Consider the following 22,438-nt stretch of genomic DNA (forward strand, 5'->3'; position numbering starts at 1 on the left):
CTACTTCCTAGTAATAATAATAACGAAAAAGACATAAATAATGTGAGTGAAGTTAGTTCAACCAAATGATAAACTAATTATTTTGATTCGTTTCAGCTTTCCATTCGACTATGATATAATTCATATAACACTTTTCTAGACTTGTACTAGTTACTACAAAATTCTGAAAATTTTATAATAAAAAAATGAAAGAAATCGTGATTTCAATGATGGGAATTTTTTTGGTAATAGAAAAGAAGAAATGAAAAAAGAACACCAAAGAATTTGCAAGGACGATAATGGTTACCATATAAAATAATTTACTAAACGTATTTAACATATCAAACCCTACAAATCTCAAATATTACCATAACCATCCCTCTTTTTAAAACACCATAAAGCCTTAAACCTCTCTAAACATTGCAACAAACATTCATTTCATTCTCTCACTCCAAAAGAAAAAAGCCATGAACTCCTCCTCTCTTCTAACTCCTTCATCTTCTTCTTCTCCTCATCTTCAATCTCCCGCAACATTCGACCACGATGACTTCCTCCACCACATCTTCTCCTCAACTCCTTGGCCCTCTTCCGTCCTCGATGAAGCTCCTCCGCCTACACCCAATTGTACCGCCGTCCCTGGATTTCACCACCACGACGTCGATTCAAGAAACCAGATCACTATGATTCCTTTGTCTCATAACCATCCTAACGACGCTCTCTTCAATGGCTTCTCCACCGGATCTCTCCCTTTCCACCTCCCTCAGGTATTAATGATTCCTTTGTTTCATTTCTCTATCATTTCCATATACTATAGTAGAGAAAATATTAATTACATGTTTTTTTGCTTAAGTACGTAATAATTAATTAAAATGTTATCTGTAATATTTTTTTCTTAGGGATCGGGAGGTCAAACACAATCGCAGGCCACGGCGTCAACCACCACCGGTGGTACTACGGGGCCGACTCAGACTAAGCCTAAAGTCCGAGCTAGGAGAGGTCAAGCCACTGATCCACACAGTATCGCCGAACGGGTTCGATTTTTTTTATTTTTTTTTATTTTACTTTTCCTCATTATTCGCTTTCAGTTACCGAGAAAAACGTATACTACTACTGTACTTATTTGTTTCAAGGTGATTATTGAAATATTTTGAAATTTATGGGACAGTTACGAAGAGAGAGAATAGCGGAGAGAATGAAATCTCTTCAAGAACTTGTCCCTAATGGCAACAAGGTAAATAATATCAAAATTTTGACCATCCATCTCTATAGTTGGTAAAATTTGATGATGAAAGGAGTAGATGACTCGAATCCAGTTTGTATATACATTTCTTTAATATGATCCCAAATTGAATAATGTGTTTAATTATATGGAATTGCACTGATGTGTTTTAGTCTTGGAGTTCATAATTTGGACCACAAAATTGAGTAGTAGTTTAGTAGGTTATCTAGAGCTTTGGACTTTTTATACTATCAAATGATTAAACACTGATTAGCTAATTAATTATAAGATTAAATATAATAGTGATGAACAGATGTAGGATTGCTAACATGGTGTTTTTTTTTTTTAATTGTAATAATTAACAGACAGACAAAGCATCAATGCTCGATGAGATTATCGATTATGTCAAGTTCTTACAGCTCCAAGTCAAGGTGAATCTTTTTAACATTTTAAAATTTTTAGTATTTTCTTATAATAATGGAAGCTTCTTTACCTTTGAGCTTGACATTAGAATATGTAAATCAAATATGGGCTTCTGCAACTAAAATTCCTTATGCTCCCTCATCCTTTTATCCTGTAATTAATTATTTTTTTTTATCTTTTTGGGATTTTTTTATTAGTTACTCTCTTTAAATTTGAAAATTATGTATACAGGTACTAAGCATGAGTAGACTGGGAGGTGCTGCTTCTGTTTCTTCTCAAATTTCTGAGGTAATTTCTTTAATATTTTCAAAGTTGCACATTTTAATTATAGCATATTCATAAAAAAGGGGACAACGTCATCTATACCAACATAGAATGAATTCACTGCTTAATTTATGGACAAAAGTTTTAGTTAGGGAAGAAGACAAATCAAAAGTAGTTTTTTTTGTTCCGACTTTCTAACACAATTTAAAAAGTATTCCGAAAAGAGTAAAAAAAAAACAAAACTGCAAATTAAAAGCAAAAAAGAAGGGCAGCGCACGCGTGCTGACTTTTTTCTCCAACAACAAAATACCAAAACCTTCAAATTTCGACATCATAGCTTTAGGGTTTTGCTTTTCTTGTTTTCTTTTTTAATTTTCTTGATTAAAATTTTTCAGGATGCCAGTGGATCCCACGAAAACACGTCATCCTCCGGCGAGAATCAGACGGCGAAGATGACGGAGCATCAAGTGGCAAAGCTAATGGAAGAGGACATGGGATCGGCCATGCAATATCTACAAGGGAAAGGTCTTTGCCTAATGCCCATCTCTTTAGCCACAACAATCTCCACCGCCACGTGTCCATCTCGTAACCCTTTCGTTAAAGATACCGTCGTTCCTTTGTCTCCTAACCTATCCACTACAACAATTGTTAACGGTAGTGGTTCGTCGTTGGTCACCGTTAAAGACGCTCCTACCGTTTCCAAGCCGTGATAACGGCCGTTTTTTATTTTCCTTTTCTTTTTTTTTTTGTTGGAAAGAGAAAACAGAAGACAACGACAAGTGGGATAACTGTGATAAGGTGGTTTTGGTCCAAAGTCTAAAAAAGAGTAAGGTTGCGTTTCTCAAATACGACACCGTATGTCACTTTCTGTCTTTTTTTGGCCTACTACAAAACCACCCAATAGCACACTCATGTTTTCGCTTGGTGTTTTTTTTTTCTTCTTTTTTGGTATTAATCTAATATCCGGAATGTTTTTATCGGTTTATAAAGTTGCATCCTTTAATTTTTTTCTGTGGTTATTATTATCTATCACACAACCAGTCCGGTCTAACAAATTATATTACATGTCAAATAACGAACATTTTTGAAAAGGTTTTAGCCGTTTAGCTATTTACGCACATATTAAAGAAATTTAGTTTTGTGGTCAGTGGCTAGCTATATATACCGTCTAGAACATTTATAATTAGTTATTACATTAAATTGGTGAGATCTCATTTACATCCTCCTAGTGTTTAAAAAATCACCATGCAATAGGTTACAAGAGTAGCATATAACGTTTTAGACCCTCTCATGATCATTGTGGGTAAAAGTTCTGTAGAGTGAAATGGTATTCATATCTGTACTTCAGAATAATATACCTGAAATAAATGATCTATAGCAATTAGAATTAATACGGAAACCGATAATTGCATTTTGTGAAGATAATTTTTTTGGTTTGTCTAGCATGTAAAATTTATTTAATTGATTTTCATATCAATTTCATCCTAATAGCAAGTTAACAACTTTTAAAGTAAAAAATCAAATTTGGTTATTGTATATGCTCGAAAACAAATTTGGCTGAATTTCAACATAGGATATGTTTTCTTCATAGTATAGAGAGTTACTTCTTTTATTGTTTTGGCATGAGGGCTTGAGTTTTGACTTAAAAAAAAAAAGGTATATTATGAGCCAATGGGGAAAAAATCACGGCGAGGTTTGGAAGTATTAGGCAAATAAAGAAAAAGTAAGGGACACAGATTGACTCAACGAGCGAGTGGGCGGCTACTAACTCCACACCACACTCGTTCATTTTTAAGATTCTTGATTTTCTTTACAATATTTGTATATTACAGTATGATTGTTACCAGAGAGCTATAAAACTAAACCATTTAGTTCTTAAATATAACACAAACTATTAACACCGGCTAGATATAGAGCAATGATTCAAAACAGACCTATGTCCATCGATTCACAAGAGATTCTCATTTCCTGACCCTCAAGTTGATAACCAACATGATTGATATGCAAAAACTAGTTCACACGATAACTAACATGATTGATATGCAAAACTAGTTGACACAGTAACATATTTCAAGATAATTACCCCTTTGAATATGTTGTTTCAAAGGAACAAATTAGAGCAAATGCATAAAATGGTTTAGCTCTTATGGACCTTAATTAATATCAATGAATAATAATATGATAAGAAGAAGACTCCACTCTTCCTCAATCGTGTATGAGTCCAGTCAGATGGCAAATCCAAATAAAACAAATAGCAATACATGAAACCGTAGTTGCTAGCTAATCTATGCCTAAGAAACTACCGACTATTCTAGCGATGCAACTCACCATACAAGATGTTTTGATTGAGTTCAGGTTAGTGAGTTAGCAAAGAAAGAGAACAGAAAATCAGATTCCAGGTCTTAGCATATAACGTGGATTATTTCCCATTTGTTCCCGTTTGTTCAAATGCTTGTGAAGCAAAATGGGAGACCCGTCTAATTAGAGAGCACAAAACAAACCTTTTGTTACTGCCACCATCAACATGAATCAAGTTCTTGGGTACAAAATGTAGAAACGAAATAAATAATACATCAGAAATGTTCTCTATTTATATCATATGCAAAGAGACAAGAGGAGGTTAGACTGATGCATTTGTGATCAAAGAATAGATTAGCCAACAAGTAATTTTTCCAATATTTAGTTTCAGGTCTAGCCACTGAATCCACCATGCTTGAGAAACGGCGTAAATCTCTCTATATATATTACTAACCCATATATAAACTCTTAAATTGTGAAATTCAGTAATTAATCGATTGAACAATGACAAACACATATCAATCTCACATGACACATAGTATATATAAAATCAAAAATGGAAGCAAACAGAGCTAATGATCTAGATGTTCTTCACAATCATCAAGCTAGAAATCTCCAATTAAGTTGGCTAGTAATTCTACATTCTTACATATATAATTGACTTACCTGATTCTACACTTCCAAAGTTGGAATTAGATAAAGGTATTCTTGAAATGTCTTCCCACTTGATATTAATACCAACCTATTGCAAAAGTAAGAGAACACAAAATCAGATTGTTATTATTGCTTTATTCTCTTGCATAGGTATTTTGGTGATGACAATGTGCAAATCCACAAAACATGATCAATGTTCAAGTAGCATGGTATTGCACAAGAATTATTAGACAGGGTAATCAATGACACTTTTGCTAAGCTAATATGGTGTTGTTTCTCGATTAACCTAAAGGCTTACAAATTCCCTTAATCATATTAGTAACGTTTTTCAGTTTACCTATCTATAATCCCTCCAACCAGAACTAATCAACCCACTTCAACATCAAGTATAGCTTGGATATGTAAATAAAGGAAGAAAACATAGTAGGCTAACTGATAGTTATGATTAAATTTGCCTCTACATTCAACCCCAAGTTACGAGAACATGAAAATCCAACTCAAAATAAGATATTATTTAGAATATAGATGGTTTATGAACATAATCATCTCTATATCTCTCTCAAACAAAGATATGAAGATTATGCTCATTCAAACTCATCGATTAAATTACTTCAAGCACATGAAGAAACTGCAGAAACAATACACTCATCACAGTAACCTAAACCAGCATAAGGAAAATGACCTGGGGTTACACTAAAACTGTGATGTAAACCAAAACTCTATGCGTCTCTACTTGTTATCTGTTATGTGACTTCATATAATGATTTCAGTGTTAAGAATATTAGACACTAATACTGGTGGTAAATAAAGCAAATTTACAATTTAATTTCAGTAGACACAACACAAAGACTTCGTGAACTTGTGAATGTTTGACCATAATCATTGCCATATTAACCACCGATTACAAGGGACTTGCTATTGACAAAAACTGATTCCAAAATAGTAAGAATTATAAGCTTAGACAACAAAGCTAGACAAACAAACCAGCAAAGATACAATCACATGAATATCATCAATTATGCAATTTAAGATCAACCAGTAAAAAAAATATACATTTTAGTATTTGTTCATCTCCACTGTTATCTAATTTCATGACTTCATTTGTGGATTTCAAGGTGAAGCACATTCGACATCAGTAACTAGAGACCTGTTCACAATTTGATTTCTTCAAACAGAACACAAAGACGTTACTTACCTGTATGGTTGCTTGACATAAATTAGCAGAATTGCTCCTTACTTGTGTTACTTATTCAAGAAACAACATTCTAAAAGAAACTAAAAAAGGAAAACCAGCTCATTCCTTTGCTTGAACCAATTATATAATACATTTAGTAATCAAAGCATACTAAGAAAAATCACTTCAAAACTAGCTAGGCGTCTACATAACAAAGTAATTGATTTTGATCATAAGAAAAACTAACTAAAAGAATAACGTCAGATGAAAATATGGCCAGTTCTGAAACTTAAATAGATCAATCATTTCAGTAGAAAATAAGAGTTTTAAACCTCCTTTAATTTGGCAGCATAAGATAAACAACTTCAGTAGAAGATAACATTTTTTACCTCATTTTGGCACCATATTAGATCCACCATTCCATAGAAAACAACATTTGTCACCAGAAAATACCAAAACAAAGCAACAAAGTCTATTTTCTAACAAAATTCAGAAGCAAAAGGAAGAAACCTGCAAGGAAAAAGGATAATAGAGAGCATTAGGTATAGGGTTCAACTTGCAAAGAAATCAAGTTAGTGAATATCTACCAACTAACCGGATCACATTAAATCCAAGAGAGAATTCAATGCCATCCAGCATTAATCCGTACAAATTAACCTAACACAAAAAAGGAAATTATACATCAATGACCTTTTAAGACCAAACAGCTGGATTCAGTGCTTTATTACCAACTTGCTCAAAAAGAAATAAAAAATCATGTTTTCCATAGAAACCGGTAACTAGGGTGTGCATTAATAGATCCCAAACAAAAAACCATCATACACAAATTCCATCATTATGGCTTCTGGTGAAACCTAAGAGCCACTTCTAGTTTCTGAAAGATAGAAGAGGAAAAGTACATAATTCATGGATCACTCGCATATAGCTGTTAAGATCATCAGAGGATTTCCACATGAAAAAAACTTTATTAGGAAAAATAAAAAACCAGACCACATCCAAAAAAACACAAAAAAAATCAATAGTTAATTAAATCTATGAGAAGAATGTGTACCGGTTGGGGTTCATGATCATCAAAACTCGCGCTTTCCCTAGATCCACTCGAAGAAATCAACCATAGATAGCACACTTAACAATATATACATTTACTCTATTATTTACAAACCCCAACTATAAAAAATAGAGCTTTTCTCCACCAAACTTCTACAAAAGAGCTTAAAAACAAACGTTGTCATGCGTAAGCAAGCACCCACTTCAACAGAATATAGAATAGAAAAAACAACACATAACTAATTTATCTAAACGCATTAATTTATCTATAACCAGCCAAGTGCACAACAAAATAGATGATAAGAAGGCAAATGATGTAGAAGATAAGAGTGAGAAGAGAGAGAGTGAGAGAAGAGAGAGAAGCAAGAAGAGGTATAGGCAACTGACAGAAAGAGAGGTGAGCACGCACACGCAAAGTTATAGACACATAACAGTGCCTGCATGTGCTCACTCTCTTCTGTCAGTTTTCTCTGTTGCATTTCTTCAATCACTTTCTCTCTGTCTTCTATAAACTAATTGGAAAAAACCTAGATGTTTAACTAAGAACTCAAGTTTCTTCATACATACCCTAACTCACAGATCTCTTCCAAACCCTAATAAAGAGAACCCTCAAATTCACTAATTAATCTTTCAATTCTCTGAGATTTGGTTGTTGTCTGATGATTATTATTATTGCTTTCGTCTTCTTTGCATAGAGACTGTAATGGAGAAACAGTCAGAATATAAAGAGAGACAGAGATAGGAGCGAGAAAGGGTTCAAAGATTGACGACGGAGATTGTGGTTTTTTCTTCTATTAATTTCTTTTTTTTTTCCTTTCCAAAATAAAGAGACATGATGTTTTGTCAAAAAGGGTTTTGAGATTTCCAACACGTGTTCCATAGTGAGTGGATGGGAGAGCACACCTGGTGGGTCAAATCTGTAACAATTATATGTGTTTAACTTAAAGTCGGTTTTCAAAGGGGGTGACGCGTGAGTAAACACAGCCGACGATAAAAATTATGACCAATAATGAATTCAGACCTACTTTTCTTTCCTATTAATTTTAGTTTTTTTTTTAACATTCATTTTATAAGTTACAAAAATGCGGTTTAACGTTTTAATGAAGTAAGAAATATCAATCACTTGCTAGTAGATAACATAACAAAAAGCCTTATAACGTAACTATTTAAAGTCGGTAAAATGGCACAATTTAGTTTAATTAATAATTTTATTTAGGAGTGAAGAAAATGTAACCGTTTTGTGTTTTACCATTTTGGAGTAGATATTTTAAAAGTGCTGTTGTTCTTTCTTAATTGGGTCAGGTTTCGAATTTCCTTTTTGGACACTAATCATGATGAGACTTTTTTTTATTGTCTATTAGTACATTTCTAATTTCTAATTACGTCAGATGAACTGATACTAGTGAAAAACACTTCCACTAACTCAGAAGGACATTTTAATAATGAAATCATTATTGGCACCGCGCCAGTACATTGTACGCTTCCACTAATTACTATGGGTTTTCAATCTTATCTTCCTCCTTTTTAGATTTTAGATTCCCATTTGGGCATCTTCCCTGTAATTTTATAACTATGATATTTTTTTTTTTTTGTTAACTCAGAGAGTAAATCCCTAGACCTATGGAGGAGTCCGAGACTAATCTCTCTGGGGAAGGGCATCCCATGGGTAGGGTCCCCCCGGTTATGCAAATGGGCCGTAAGTAATGGATCCATACCCATGTAGTCAAAGGGATAAAACTGAGCAATTCTTGCGTTTGGGGAAATTGATCCCTGGCCTAGACCAACAGGACGACTCTTCCACCAAAGCTATAACCACTAGCCCACCACCTTGTGGTTATATAACTATATGATAGTTGATAAAAGAAAAACAAAACTTCTAGTTTTGATTTCATTTGTAAATCATAGAATCGTCGAATAGAGACATGATTATGTGGTTCAATATATTCTTACAATACAAATCTCATAACATAGTTAGCTAGATTATTCCACCAAAATTATCTCTTGAGGAGTAAAAAGTAGTACAACTTTAAAATGTTGGAAACCTAAAATTAACACCATCGAATCAAATGACAAAATTCTTGTACTAATCTCTGCTTAAAGTATAGATTTCGATAAACGAAGCTTTATGATCATTTTGTCGATTTGGAAACATTTACTCCACTACCAGTACATACTGAATTATCGATACTAGTACATAGTAGTACATTTGTTGAGTTGTAATCATAATTGACAAAACACCCTACTTAACTAATTTGATTGATCAACTCATAAACATATAAAATAAATAACAATATGTTTTTTTGATTATTTCATAAAATAAATAAAAAATTATTCGTTAAATACTTATCGAAAGAACTTGTGAATATCATTCATGAAATCTAATGAAAAGAAGTTAATCTCGTGATAAACATCATGCAATGAGTCAATAGCACAAGTACTTCCCTTGGATTCTTTTGCACGTGATAAAATTTGTCTTCACTTAGGAGTTTAAGTTGTGGTACACAGAAATAAAGAAGAAGTTCAAAATAAAAGAATATAATTAAGAGAAAAGGAACACAAATTGGAGAAATGAAGAATGATGATGAGAAAAGAACTTAGGGACGTACATCTAGAGTTCCAAAACCAATGAAAACTCAAAAGTTATTTCTCTGTCTTTTTAGCAGTTTTTGGACTCAGAAGAGTTATCTACATCTCATTTGTCCACGTTTTGTTTCTTCTTCTTTTGTCACAAACATGTACATGTTGAACCACTTCTATGTTAGTGTGTCTCACTCTCTTTGTATATAATTTGTAACGATTTGAGTATAAATATTTTAGTGGACTAAGCAAACTGTATCACATGTACCTGCTGTTTGTACTTTGCCACTATTTTCAGTGGACCCAAAATCACACTTACCCGAACGATCCAACTAAAAATCTGAAAGTAGCTTAGTTTACTCAATTAGAATCTAGCAGTCTAGCCCAATATTCTGACCCAATATTCTGACCCAATATATGGACTTTATTACAAAATCACTCTCAAACAGTCACAATTTTCACAGTATATTTCTAAAGATAAAAGACTATAACTCTATAAGTTTTGGCCAATTTAAGAAAATAATATCTTTAGTCGAGACCCAGCATACGTTCATTTGTTTTATGTCGACATAAAAAACTTCCTAGCATAAGTTCATTTAGAGAGACCTTTTTCCATTAGGATTTTTCAAGTTTTAGTAGATTAGTTTAATACATTCTTTATATATTTGAAATAAGATTTGACGAAAAGCTAGATATATACAGTATTATTGGACGTTGACCTGACACTAACGTCCCTAACCTCACCAGACTATACTCGAATATTCTTATTTAAGTATTCATTAAATAAAACTTAACAACAAAACATGTTTGTGTACTCATAAATATCTAACACCTAACATATTAAATGAAGTTTCCTTATTTTTGTGAATTTGAGCTAAATTAGTGTTTTTACTATGCTCATCTGTGTAGGTTCAGTATTAATTGGTTATCGTAGATTTTGTTTGTTTCGGTTATAGTAGTAACTTTTTTACTGATGGGTTGGACCAATTTTAACAAAGCAGTAAAGCACTATATCCCTGTTGAAACCCCGACACAAAAGATCGCTCATACGAATGTGTGATACATAAACGCTTTATATACGCTGGATTCCATTTCTATACCTTTTGGTATTTAATAAATTGATACTGGAGAAAGTAAGATATGAACAAATCGTATCAAAAGGAGAACAGAAGTGGTTTAACTGGTTATGTTTGATAAACCATCTAATTCGAAGATATAAAGTATTATGCCTTTTTAGATTTATCATATATGTCCATTGATTATTCTTGTTTTTAGTGAATTGCTATCACTAAATTAAACCATATCAGTAGCAAGTTTTGTGACGTGGTTCTGTTAGTCCCACAGATTCCACATGCAAATGTTTATCATCCCAACCAATGAAATTATGGAAACGAAGCTAAACAAAATCAACCACTAATAATCTAAATAGAATCCCCTCTCTATTATTTTCCTTATAATAATACTTGCAAAGATATTTTGTTGCAACTTTAATATATTGGCAAGTTGCGAATGTGTTATACACCGAAGCACATTGACAGAGAACTCTATTTGTTTTCTTTTTATCTATATCATAAGATCTGATCTAACTCTTGAGTCTTTCTTTTCTACTTAGGCGGCCTTACCAACATGCAACTTGAATTGCGTCAATCCGCCAATGACAAACAATATATTGACATACACATGTGACATCTCAGGCTCGTTGACCTACCAGACGAATGTTACATTGCTAATATCTCTCACGTAATACAAAATAATTAAATTTTGATAACTATAGAAAAATCCCACCTTTAAAAAAAAATTGTAATACTAATGAACACTAATTATACTGTTTCGTATTATAATGTTTGTTATGCATCTAGAATTCATTTGTTCAACAGTCACTATTTAAATTATAAGGATCGTCTCATTTTCAAGAAGAAGGGATAAGAAACCACATGGAGAACGCGTTCAACGGTCTACACATGTCGTCTTAGCTTTTCGAGTTCTGTGGACAGAAACCAGAGCCAATATATTGGTAATCGTATTCATCATGTCTTGTCTCGTTAAAAATAACTAAAGGTATAGAACATATATAATTAAAATGCATGTGGATATGTATACGAATCGATCAAATCTCACCATATTCGACTTTATAGTATATGGTTTCTCCCTTCAAGCTCAAAAAGTAATCCACACCTTTCCTCTAGAGTCATCCAACAATCCCATTTTTTATCGAAAGATAATTTATAAATCCGACTTGCAATCGATGAACATGTGACAAAGTCGATGTATGTGTATATAGTTCACATATTAATGCGTTTCAATTATCAATTCTTTGTTTTTATTTTTATTTTTAAATGATATAGTTAAATGCCAAAAGGTACTTATAAAATTATTCTCTTTTCACTTTTCAGTGCATGCAAATTATGCTGCTATTAAATTTGGCAGTTAAAATATTTTTATAATAAAGTTGTAGAAACTAACGAGAGTACGCTATATATATATATTCACCACAATTTCTATAGCTAGTGAACAAATAACAGAGATGAACCACAACTTTAAATCTGTAAAGTTGTATATATAATATGGGTGGCCGAGAATTTCAGATTTATTAAAATGAAGGTTTTAGACTTCTATACGCACAAGATATATGGCTAAAGAAAATTGTAACGACGAGAACTATACAAACGAAAACCAGCCAGAGACCAGAGAGTACTACTACTACATAGAGATGAAGATGATAATAGAACTATTGATATATCGGTGAAACTCGTACTCATACGTTTAGTAACTAACCGGTCGAAGACTCACGTTATTTTGTCGATGGAAATCGATAGATGGTGCAATTATGAATCCCAAAGTAACTAATAACACAAAAAATCCTTCACACAAATTGAGCGTCGTGGATGGTTATTTTAGTTTATTTTTCCTTTATGTAACTGTTACAGATCATGGTTGGTTAGCATTTATCTCCTTTACAAATCACATGTTTGATATGGTATAGTGAAAAGAGATAATATATACTAATCGGGTTCATGAAACATCCTCCATCCCAATCACGCAACTTCCGCTTTTTGTTTTTGTTTTGTTGCCCTTCTCTCATCTCTTCCTTTTTCTACTTTTCATATTCATTCATCTGAATCCATCTTCTTTTCTACTCCACTATCTTTTAATTCCAACAAACCAAGTAATCATACTTATCACTTGATCCTTCTTTTACATAAAACAAATAAAAATAAAAAATCTTATCAGTATTCATATTATCGTCACTACATTTGAACTATGTACATCGCAAGTATTGTATGATACTCTATCTGTTTTATAATATAAGATGTTTTAGAGATTTTTTTTGTTTCATAATATATGATGTTTTTAAATTTCTATGTAACTTTTAGATTAGTTTAATATTTTCTATTATACAGTCTTGTTTATAATTGACTGAACTTTTTTAAAGTAGTTATTTATTAATATACGTACTTTACTCAAGAGTCAAGACCGAGGAAGTATATTTTACCAACTTGACTAGCTAACTTCACATGCTCTCTCTGTATATTCGGTAATGCTATGCGACTAAATTTATTTTGATGATTTAATAACTACTTATCTTACAAATCGCTATGACTTATTGATAGTTCTAGATTAGGATATGTATACATAAGGTGTGAATGGTTGCAGCGGTTGGAACGGATAAATCCATCTACGAACTGGACCGTTTTTTATTTACCATTCAGCAAATATAGTTCGTAATGGTGCGGTCCAAATAAAGCAAAGACAAACCGCAGTTAGTCCGCAGCGGACCAACTGCAGACGCTTTTGTATACAAATAGAATTAGTCTGCAGTGATCTGTTGTCCGCCTTATAAATACAGCGGTTCAGACTGTAGACAGATTTGATCGCCCTGACCGCAGTTACCGTTCAAACCCATAAACTAAAAGACTTTAACAACGTAGAAAAGGTTAAAAAGAAGGTACTTATGTCGACACACAACAATAATTCTAGATAGTCACATGAATCTTGAAGAGTATATGGATCAATACGACACTACATAAACTGGACCACCGTAATCAAAAAAGATGATGTCCTAATCATTCCAATTCCAAGGTAAAGAGACGTGTAAAGAGAAAATTATAAAAGACATTGATGATGGAGATTGCGTTAAAGATTGACTCTTGAACATTCTTAAAAGAGTCATAATTATCATTTATTCATGAATAATGATGGAATCTTTAAGACAACCCATTCTACACCACACACAACACTCTCTGATTCGTAAACGCGACAAATCGGCTACGACCCAAGAACAACAACACACAAAAGACTAAACACTTTTTTTTTTCACGATTCAAACGATACCCACATTAAGAATCAAGAACAAGAATCATCACGAATCGAATCTAGAATCCAACAAATATATTACACAAAGAGAAATTACAAAAAAAAAAAAAAACACAACAAATTTCAAACTCAAGCAGGTGTAGAAGTCCAGAAGATGTCCTTGAGAGCTGGTCTAAGAGCAGTACTGCAAAAGTTGTTGTACTCAAGAGTATCTCCATGATCTTTCTTCACTTCCACGACAACAAAAGACGGAGCCACCGCGAATATCTCAGCTTCAACCGCCAACTTCCCTTTCCGACCATTCTGTTTCCCTTCAATCCTCACCCTACTCTCACTCTTCCTCACATCAAACTTATTCCCAACTCTCGCCGCTTCTTCCAAACTCGAAATAACACTACTCGCAGGCCTAGATGTAGCAAACCTCATCTCCCTCTTCTCCTCTTTCTTCTTCTCCTCAAACAAGGGAGACAAATCAAACCCTTCCGATAAAGCAATAATATGAAACGCATTCAACGTCTCTGTCTCTTCCTTAGACTTGTGCACCAAGTTATCAACATCCTCACCTCCTTCTTCTCCTTCCGTAGCAGCAGCAACAACAACAACAGGTTCGTTTCTTGATCTCGTCGCAGACTTCTTGAACCAAACCGAATCCATAACTTTCTCAATAGTAATCCTCGTACTCGGATTAGGATCAAGAAGCTTAGTCACAAGACGTCTAGCATCAGAAGAAAGCCAACCAGGACATTTGAAATCTCCTCTGTAAATCTTCCTATACATATTCACAAGATTATCATCTTGAAAAGGTAAATACCCAGCAAGCAGCACGAACAGTATAACACCACAAGACCACAGATCAGCTTTAGCTCCATCGTAACCTTTCTTCAATATAACCTCAGGAGCAACGTAAGCAGGAGTACCACAAGTAGTATGAAGAAGCCCGTCTTGTTTCAAATGCTCAGTAAAAGCAGAGAGACCAAAATCAGTCACCTTAAGGTTACCTTCCTCGTCCAACAAAAGATTCTCCGGTTTCAGATCTCTGTGATAAACACCACGGCTGTGACAAAAATCAACGGCTGAGATTAACTGCTGGAAATAAACACGAGCTACGTCTTCTCGTAGTCTTCCTTTAGCTACTTTAGCGAATAACTCGCCGCCTCGTACTAGCTCCATGGCGAAATAGATCTTTGATTTGCTCGCCATGACTTCGTGAAGCTCGACTATGTTTGGATGTTTCACCATCCTCATCACTGAGATCTCTCTTTTGATCTGTTCCACCATCCCAACTTTTACGACTTTCTCTTTTCCGACTACCTTCATCGCCACGCTTTTTCCGGTTTGGACGTTACGAGCGTGGTACACCTTCGCGAATGTTCCGTGACCTAGTAGACGACCTAGCTCGTAACGTCCGTGAAGCAGAGCTGTACCACCGCCGTTACCGTCAGATCCATTCTCCACCGGTTTTGCTCCTCCGACCATGATTTTTTTTTTTTTTTTTTTTTTTACAAACGATGATTTTGAATTTTTTTTTGAATATTAGAAAAAGAAAAAAAAAAGATTTTACGGTTACTGATATTTTGCGGAGAAATCGAGAGTTGTTAAATAGTATCACCCGTCCTCGACGTGTTTACGGTGGCAATTCCTGCCGCCGACAGACCGGTTAAACCGATCACAAAGCTTAGTTTTCACCGGCGATACTCCGACCATCTCTCTGCATTCCCTTCTTAGGATTTGTTTCCTCCCTTTTTTTTTTTAACTCAATCAGAAGAAAAAAAAATTTGTTGAGTGAGAAAAAAAAAACAACGAAACCTCTTTTATTTTAATTTTCTTTTTTTATTTTCCGGTCGGATGAGAGCTCAGAAAAGAGTAGTATTTATATAGATACTAACGACTGTGGAATTACGTGAGTACCCTTAGTAGGGAGTGATAACTACACCCGTGTAACCTCCTTTCACTGACTGACAGGTGTCGTGTGTAATCCCCGTGCGGCGGTTTCGAGTTTATCAACTCTTGCGATAGCGATTATGACACGTGTCTTTAAGTGACTGGTTTCGATTGAAAATTACTGTATAGAGAGAGATTAGAGAGGAGAAGGATTTAGTGGAAAGTTATTAACTCTATAGTTTGACTGATGGCCTACTTAACATTTTGCATATGATAAGTATCATTGAGGGAGAAAATAGCATAATTGTATTGAATTCAATGAATCAAACTTTTCTGTATCTACAAATATGACAATAATATTAATGGGTATCTTAGTGTAGGACCTGATTATAAACTTCCCCTAGATTCCTTCAAATTTTTTATTTTTGAAAATGTTTGGTTATGCATTTGTTGTGGTCCATTATGGTTATGGACCATCATTATGTGTTGATGATTCTAGGGTTTTCTATTTCGTTTCTTTTGTTTTTTTGTACACGAAGATAGTCCATCCTGCCTATAAGATCAAATGTGAAGTTCTTTCTAGTTTATTTCGAGACGAGTTTTTGAAATGGGTGGTTATAGCAAAAAGAAAAAATTTAAATAATTAGGTATATTATCATGTGGTCAGTATGCAACTAGAAGCTGGTTTGATGACAAACTTGTGTAGTTTACTTAAACCAATCAGCTAGTCAATGTGTTTACCAAGACATTCTTTTATCTTTTTCTCAATTCATACATTTTTTATTTTCAAGATGGAAGTTCTTGATATATACTTCCATTTTAAGAGGGAATATTTTTTTCTATTTAAGTTTTTTTTGTTTGCAAATAAATATGAAACTAATATATAACATCTTGTATACATAAAAGAATAAATGGAAACAAATAATACGATACCATGCATTTTAATATTTAACATAAACATAATACAACTAATTTGGAGGTATAATTTTTAATTTACAACTAATGACAAAGATATTCTCCTTTTAAGTCCTATTCCAATCCTTTAATCAAATGTCTAAAGACACGTGTGCGTATGACTTGTACAGTTACATAAAACGTACGAAAGAAAATACGTACAAAACACATACGTATATATATCTATATATATAGAAATCATGATGGACTTAAAAAGAAAATACGTATATAAATCTATACTTTTCTTATCTTACTTATCACTTTTTATTATACTTTTGATTTCTTATTATTTTTCACGTGTATTATGCTTTCGGTTTCTAATCGTGAGATAATCAAAAGACAATTCTTTGTTGACAAGCAAACTAAACAGTAAATGGTGATGACGTTAAGTTAAACAACAAGTACAAGTATAGTTATAGAAATGAAATGAGTCAAATAGACATAAATTACTGTGAAGAATAGTTTTATATAGCCGAAGTTCCATATCTAAATCTACAACTATCAGAAGTATGTGATTATATTTTTTATATATGATTCTTAAATTTTGTATATATAGTTTTTCTTTTTACCTGGTCTGTCAGCTATAAACCTGCTAACTAGTTAATGATTCCAAGGTACCGTTAAATTGAGTTTGAGAAAACCATACGAAATTGAACCATGATCCAAAATTTTATTCAGTTAGATTTTTAATCCGAAATATTTTTCTTTTTTGCCTTTTACAAAACAATTTAAAGAACAGTAAACGTTTTGGCTTATACATGAGAAACTGAGACCAAGAACACAATTTCCGAAACAAAAGCTTTTTTAGAAAAAGAAAGAAAAGAAACTGCAATCAATGACCGAACATACCAACACGATGTTCTTTCCTCCTCAGCCACCAGAAACGTTTGGGCGGCTCTCAGCGTCAGCGATCCCTACCTTTCTTCATGTGGACCTTCTCCTCCTTATTTCGTGGTAATTAATAGTATATGATTTAATTATAATATAAAAACAAATATTACAAAAGATAGCTACGTGATTTTAATTCGGTTACGAAACACTCAAAAAAGCACTGCATTCCTGTTTTATTTACCAGATAATTGTTTTTTTCTTTAGCCAAAAAAGTATATTATAAATAGAAATTATGTGTTTCTATGGCACTTTCAAATATGATTCTGATTCTGGTATCTGTTATCAATGGGAAATAGTTTCACTCTATATATTACTATTATCAAAATCGATGCGAACAATCGTTTGTAATTATGTTGTTTGAAACGGTCTAAATGCATAGGCTTATGTGGTCGAACGGTTACACCGACTACATTTGATTTGTTGTCTCTATTTATTTATGTGGCTAAACTTTACTTGTAAACCGCATCGCACATTCACCACAAAACAATGTGCGATTAAAACAATGTGCTAGCTAGTGCACATATATATTCGCGTTCACGAGACACCTACACTCCCTTCTCTGTTGCGTCTCGTGATAATTCATCTGAGATACATCCAACAGTCATTCACTTCCACAAACACACGAAAAGAGGAGTATATTAAACTAGTGCTATATTATTGCTTACATGCATGGGAATAAATAAGTTAGTATATTATACACAATAATACGATATGATATTCGTAGCATAAGTTGATGTTGTTGTTGTATGGACAATACCGCTTTCAATGATGTCATGAAACATGAATATATATGGGTTGTTTGATAATTCCTCTGCCATTATTAATTCATAGTCTTCAAATGCTAAATGTGACATATACAAAATATGCAAATACGTACGACAATGGCAACATCTTAATACATTAGTATTAATATAAACAAACACAAAATTAACAGAGCCGAAAATATCAAATCAGTATCAAGCGAATTTATTTTTAACAGATAAAAATCGTTTCATAATAAGAGAGGAATTTGGTGTACAACAAGAATTACATAAACCGATCTGATGTAAACTCAAAAATCACACCGACTTTTTTTTTCTTTTACTAAGTTAATCTTCATTATCAAAATACAATAAATATGCCAAAACTAACAATCATAAGCTTGAATTATTATTGGTATATATGAAACTATGAATTAGTCTTATTTAAACATCGCTTTGATTAGTTTCAGCTGAACTAGCACCGTCGATCGACGTGAAGTCCTAATTGTCTCCTAGACAATAATAATGAGTTAATGACTATTATTTAAGGATGAACCCAATATAGTCAATAAACATGCATTGTGCTTTTGTTGGAGTTGTTTAGACTTTAGATTCTGTATGAACTAGTATAGTTTAGTTTTTTGATACCAAAGCCTCGTTAAAGACATCAAAGAACGAAATTATGAAACGATAGAGAGCATCTAGATGCTGAATTGTATTTATGTAAGTAGATCTATCGATTCAAAAGCAGCTTGCTAGAGAAAACGTAGATATCCTGATATTTCTTGAAATAATTGCATGTTCTATTGGTAAATTAACCGAAACAAAAAGAAAGAAGCAAAAACAAAAGCAATCACAAAGAAACAAAGAAGGGTAGGGATTTTCTAGTTCAGGTTCTATTACATGATGGCGTAAGCAATTGTCCCATAGAGTATATTCTGTCAAACTTTGGTAGGCGGTGTCTTGTCTTATTGTCGCCAATAAGTATAGTACTACTTCTTAACCAATATTCGAGTATGATATTATTTTTGGATTTCCCCAATTATGATCATTAAACACACATTTGATTTGAGCACTAATCCAACATTAATTATCAGTATTTCTGGTCGTATTTAGCTGCTAGTCTGTTTTGAGAGGATTTATGTTGATAATATTAGTTCTCATGTGGGAAGTAACGATTTAACTAACATATTTGGTTACGAAAATGAAATGAGAAATTTCCTCGAAGATAACTAAGTCTTTTATTTAGCTTCGAACAAAACAAGCTAATTAAGTCTAGCACTGCAGCGCATAGTATATTTAAAATGAACAAAAACACAATATTCTCATGTACTGATTTTTGATAACATAAGTTTATTATAATTTCTGTCAATTCCGGTCCGGTTGCTGCCTATAATTACAAGTGGTTTCCCAAGCTATTATTTATTAAGATTGATCAAAACATATACCTATTTAAAGTTTTCATTCTTAGTGTTTTGGGATTACTTTTATTTTTCAAGTTTAAAGGTTCAAACTCTAACTTAAACAAAATTAATTGTCGACCAAACAAAAACTTACCGAAACTATTGAAAGCGATTGTTTTTGTTTTTGTTTTCTAAATGCAAGCAAAGAGAATATTGAAATCACGTATGGTGCAACTTGAAATTGTCCTTTCTTGTATATACTTCGAATCACTTAATCAAGTACTTTAACCATTCAATGTCATATATAAACCCGTCTATCTCTCTCTCTCTGATAAAAAAACATCCATTCACATCGGGTGATGCACGTGACGCCCACGGTAAGGTGACTGTGGACAATTACATTTCTGATTTTGTCAACGACTGTAGACGATTACATTACGTACAGTTTTAAAAAGGTAGACAATATTATTATCGCGAGGGAAAATTATATCTATTGTTCAATATTCATAATATGATTGTGAAGACAAAATAAAGATATATAAATACATATAATCTCAAAAAATACTTTTGTAATAAACATCACATTTTGCTGATACTGTACGTATTATAAGATTGGAATCAAATATACTTATTAGTTAGTATTATTATAATTAATCATTTATATCTATTGTAAGGAATAAAATCCTTTGTTCGTGGAGAGCCAGCAAAATGTAAACACGTATGGGCACCATAATGCAAGCCAAGACCAAAATCAGTAACATGTAGTACTCAGCATGCAGGCATTACTTGCAATATATGAATTCTCAAAATTTTGTATACAATAAAGATTGATCACGTTGTATTTCGTTTTCAAACCATTATCAACACCAACATACCATCATCTTGTCTGTGCTATGATTCCATTTTTTCTCTTAAGACCAACAAAGACGTTTCGGCTGTCACTAGACAGCGACAAACTCGTAGAAATTCAATATTATTATATGAATTTAGAACTCCAATTAACCAGAAAAACAATAATTAAAGTTTTGGTTATTATATTTTCTGACCAATTATCATATATTTTTATTGTTTTCAAACAATACTAAGATATGAGGTGTTAATCGGGATGGTCGCACATCGACAACAATATATATTCTAAAATAATAAATTGTTTTTTTTATATAAAAGTTGATATAATTAGTAGTACAAATATTATTGAAATAGTTTAAACAAATGGGTATGATTGGCAAGGGTTTAAAAAACAATTATGCAGCCAGAAAGTTTTTGATATATAACTGCGATTTTGATATACGTCTCCGTTCTGTGTGGAACCTCAGTGTGTGGCCTTTCTATGGATTAGTATGTTGATATACGATGAATATATTAAAGTTATAATGGAATAAATGTACGCTTACAAGAACAAGAACAATCCCATGGTCTAGTTGTTTGAATTTTGACCGTATAATTAAAATATTTGCGGGTAAAACAATATTTTTTAAGTTCTAACTCAAGATTTTTTTTTTTTTTTTTTTTTTTTTTTTTATAAGATGACGATGATATAGTACAAGTTATGGTCTAGAGTTTATCTATGTAATATCTATATAAATATGTGCATATATGAACTTTCATTCGTTCAGTTTTGGTTTGAATGGGTTTCGCTTTTTTTTTTTTTTTACCTACTGAAAATGGAAAGCAAAATGTCGATTCGTGGATGAAGGAGTTTCGTCTTCTGGTGCGCATGTTGTATAGTAAAAAAAGATACTTGTATATATATTTTTCGTGGACGAATCAGATTGGTGGGAGATTGATTGATTGCAATGGCAATAACATCGGTAACTAGCGGACAAGAGCTATTCACATGGAAAGCTCTGCATAGAATCAATAATGGTGTGTGTTGGTTCCAACTAGCTCGCATATAGACATCTTTTTATAGATATCAATCACTTCACTGATTGCGAAAAGACATCAAGAAACAATTTTTTTTAACGAACTTAACTAACAATAGCGAGACGGTTAAAAAATATAGTTCATGAGAAGATTGATCGGTATATATACTTCAATTATTCAATATCAATTTCGTACACTGTCTTGGATAAGTTTATATGATAGCGTGACACTAAAATCTTTTACAACCTGGATTCGGGATTATAGTCATGCCATGCATGCATTATAAGGTGGAGGTGTTGTAGCACAATTATTTTAACTTGTAATTAAGGGTTAACCAAATATTTTGATAAAGAAAGTAATTAAATTTGATTTGTCAACCAAGTGATTTAGTCGCTATGTCAACCTAGGCAATAGTTTCTCAGACGCATTCTTCCATTGGGAACTTTGAAATTCACATAGGTGATAGGTCTGCAGGGTTTGAAAAATAATATTTTCCTTATATTAGAGTCTCTAGGTAGACCTAATGTTGTTTTGGTCGACTCAGCACAAAATTAATCTATCAAATTAGGGGGTACTATATGATTTTCAGAGGTAAATTCCAGTTAATTTGGATCACATCTTATGGACTTTTCTAGTGTTCTTGCCTTAGTGTGTGTATCAGGGTCATGTGGATCTCCCAGCTTCACATGTGTCGCAGCAACTTGTATATCTCTTTCTAAGTTTAGCTGGGCTCACCCGGCTCAGCCCATAATAA

The 22,438-nt window shown here is 33.0% G+C and overlaps 2 protein-coding genes and 1 long non-coding RNA gene across 4 annotated transcripts; 1 reads left to right on the forward strand and 2 right to left on the reverse strand.

The window, feature by feature from the left end:
- The first annotated feature begins 384 nt into the window (after nucleotides 1–384).
- LOC104730198 (transcription factor LRL2) lies at nucleotides 385–2,890 on the forward strand. Its single transcript, XM_010449334.2, has 6 exons — nucleotides 385–743; nucleotides 876–1,010; nucleotides 1,145–1,210; nucleotides 1,564–1,629; nucleotides 1,853–1,909; nucleotides 2,281–2,890. The coding sequence occupies exons 1-6, from the start codon at nucleotides 447–449 to the stop codon at nucleotides 2,593–2,595; spliced, it is 936 nt and encodes a 311-aa protein (XP_010447636.1). The 5' UTR covers nucleotides 385–446; the 3' UTR covers nucleotides 2,596–2,890.
- Nucleotides 2,891–3,047: 157 nt separating this feature from the next.
- Nucleotides 3,048–7,853, reverse strand: LOC104730199 (uncharacterized). Of its 2 annotated transcripts, XR_758403.3 has the most exons (5): nucleotides 7,063–7,853; nucleotides 6,607–6,668; nucleotides 6,401–6,521; nucleotides 4,850–4,925; nucleotides 3,048–3,243 (listed from the first exon to the last, which is right to left on the reverse strand). It is a non-coding gene; the product is annotated as an uncharacterized LOC104730199 (long non-coding RNA). The 2 variants fall into 2 exon arrangements; XR_758401.3 differs by lacking the exon at nucleotides 3,048–3,243 and having other exon boundaries at nucleotides 4,367–4,925; nucleotides 7,063–7,447.
- Nucleotides 7,854–13,929: 6,076 nt separating this feature from the next.
- On the reverse strand, nucleotides 13,930–15,912 carry LOC104730200 (CBL-interacting serine/threonine-protein kinase 6). Its single transcript, XM_010449335.2, has one exon. The coding sequence runs from the start codon at nucleotides 15,423–15,425 to the stop codon at nucleotides 14,079–14,081; it is 1,347 nt and encodes a 448-aa protein (XP_010447637.2). The 5' UTR covers nucleotides 15,426–15,912; the 3' UTR covers nucleotides 13,930–14,078.
- Between the last annotated feature and the right edge of the window lie 6,526 nt (nucleotides 15,913–22,438).

The sequence above is a fragment of the Camelina sativa genome, chromosome 12 (assembly GCF_030686135.1).
Source record: "Camelina sativa cultivar CO46 ecotype springtype chromosome 12, ASM3068613v1".
Classification (NCBI taxonomy): Eukaryota; Viridiplantae; Streptophyta; class Magnoliopsida; order Brassicales; family Brassicaceae; genus Camelina; species Camelina sativa.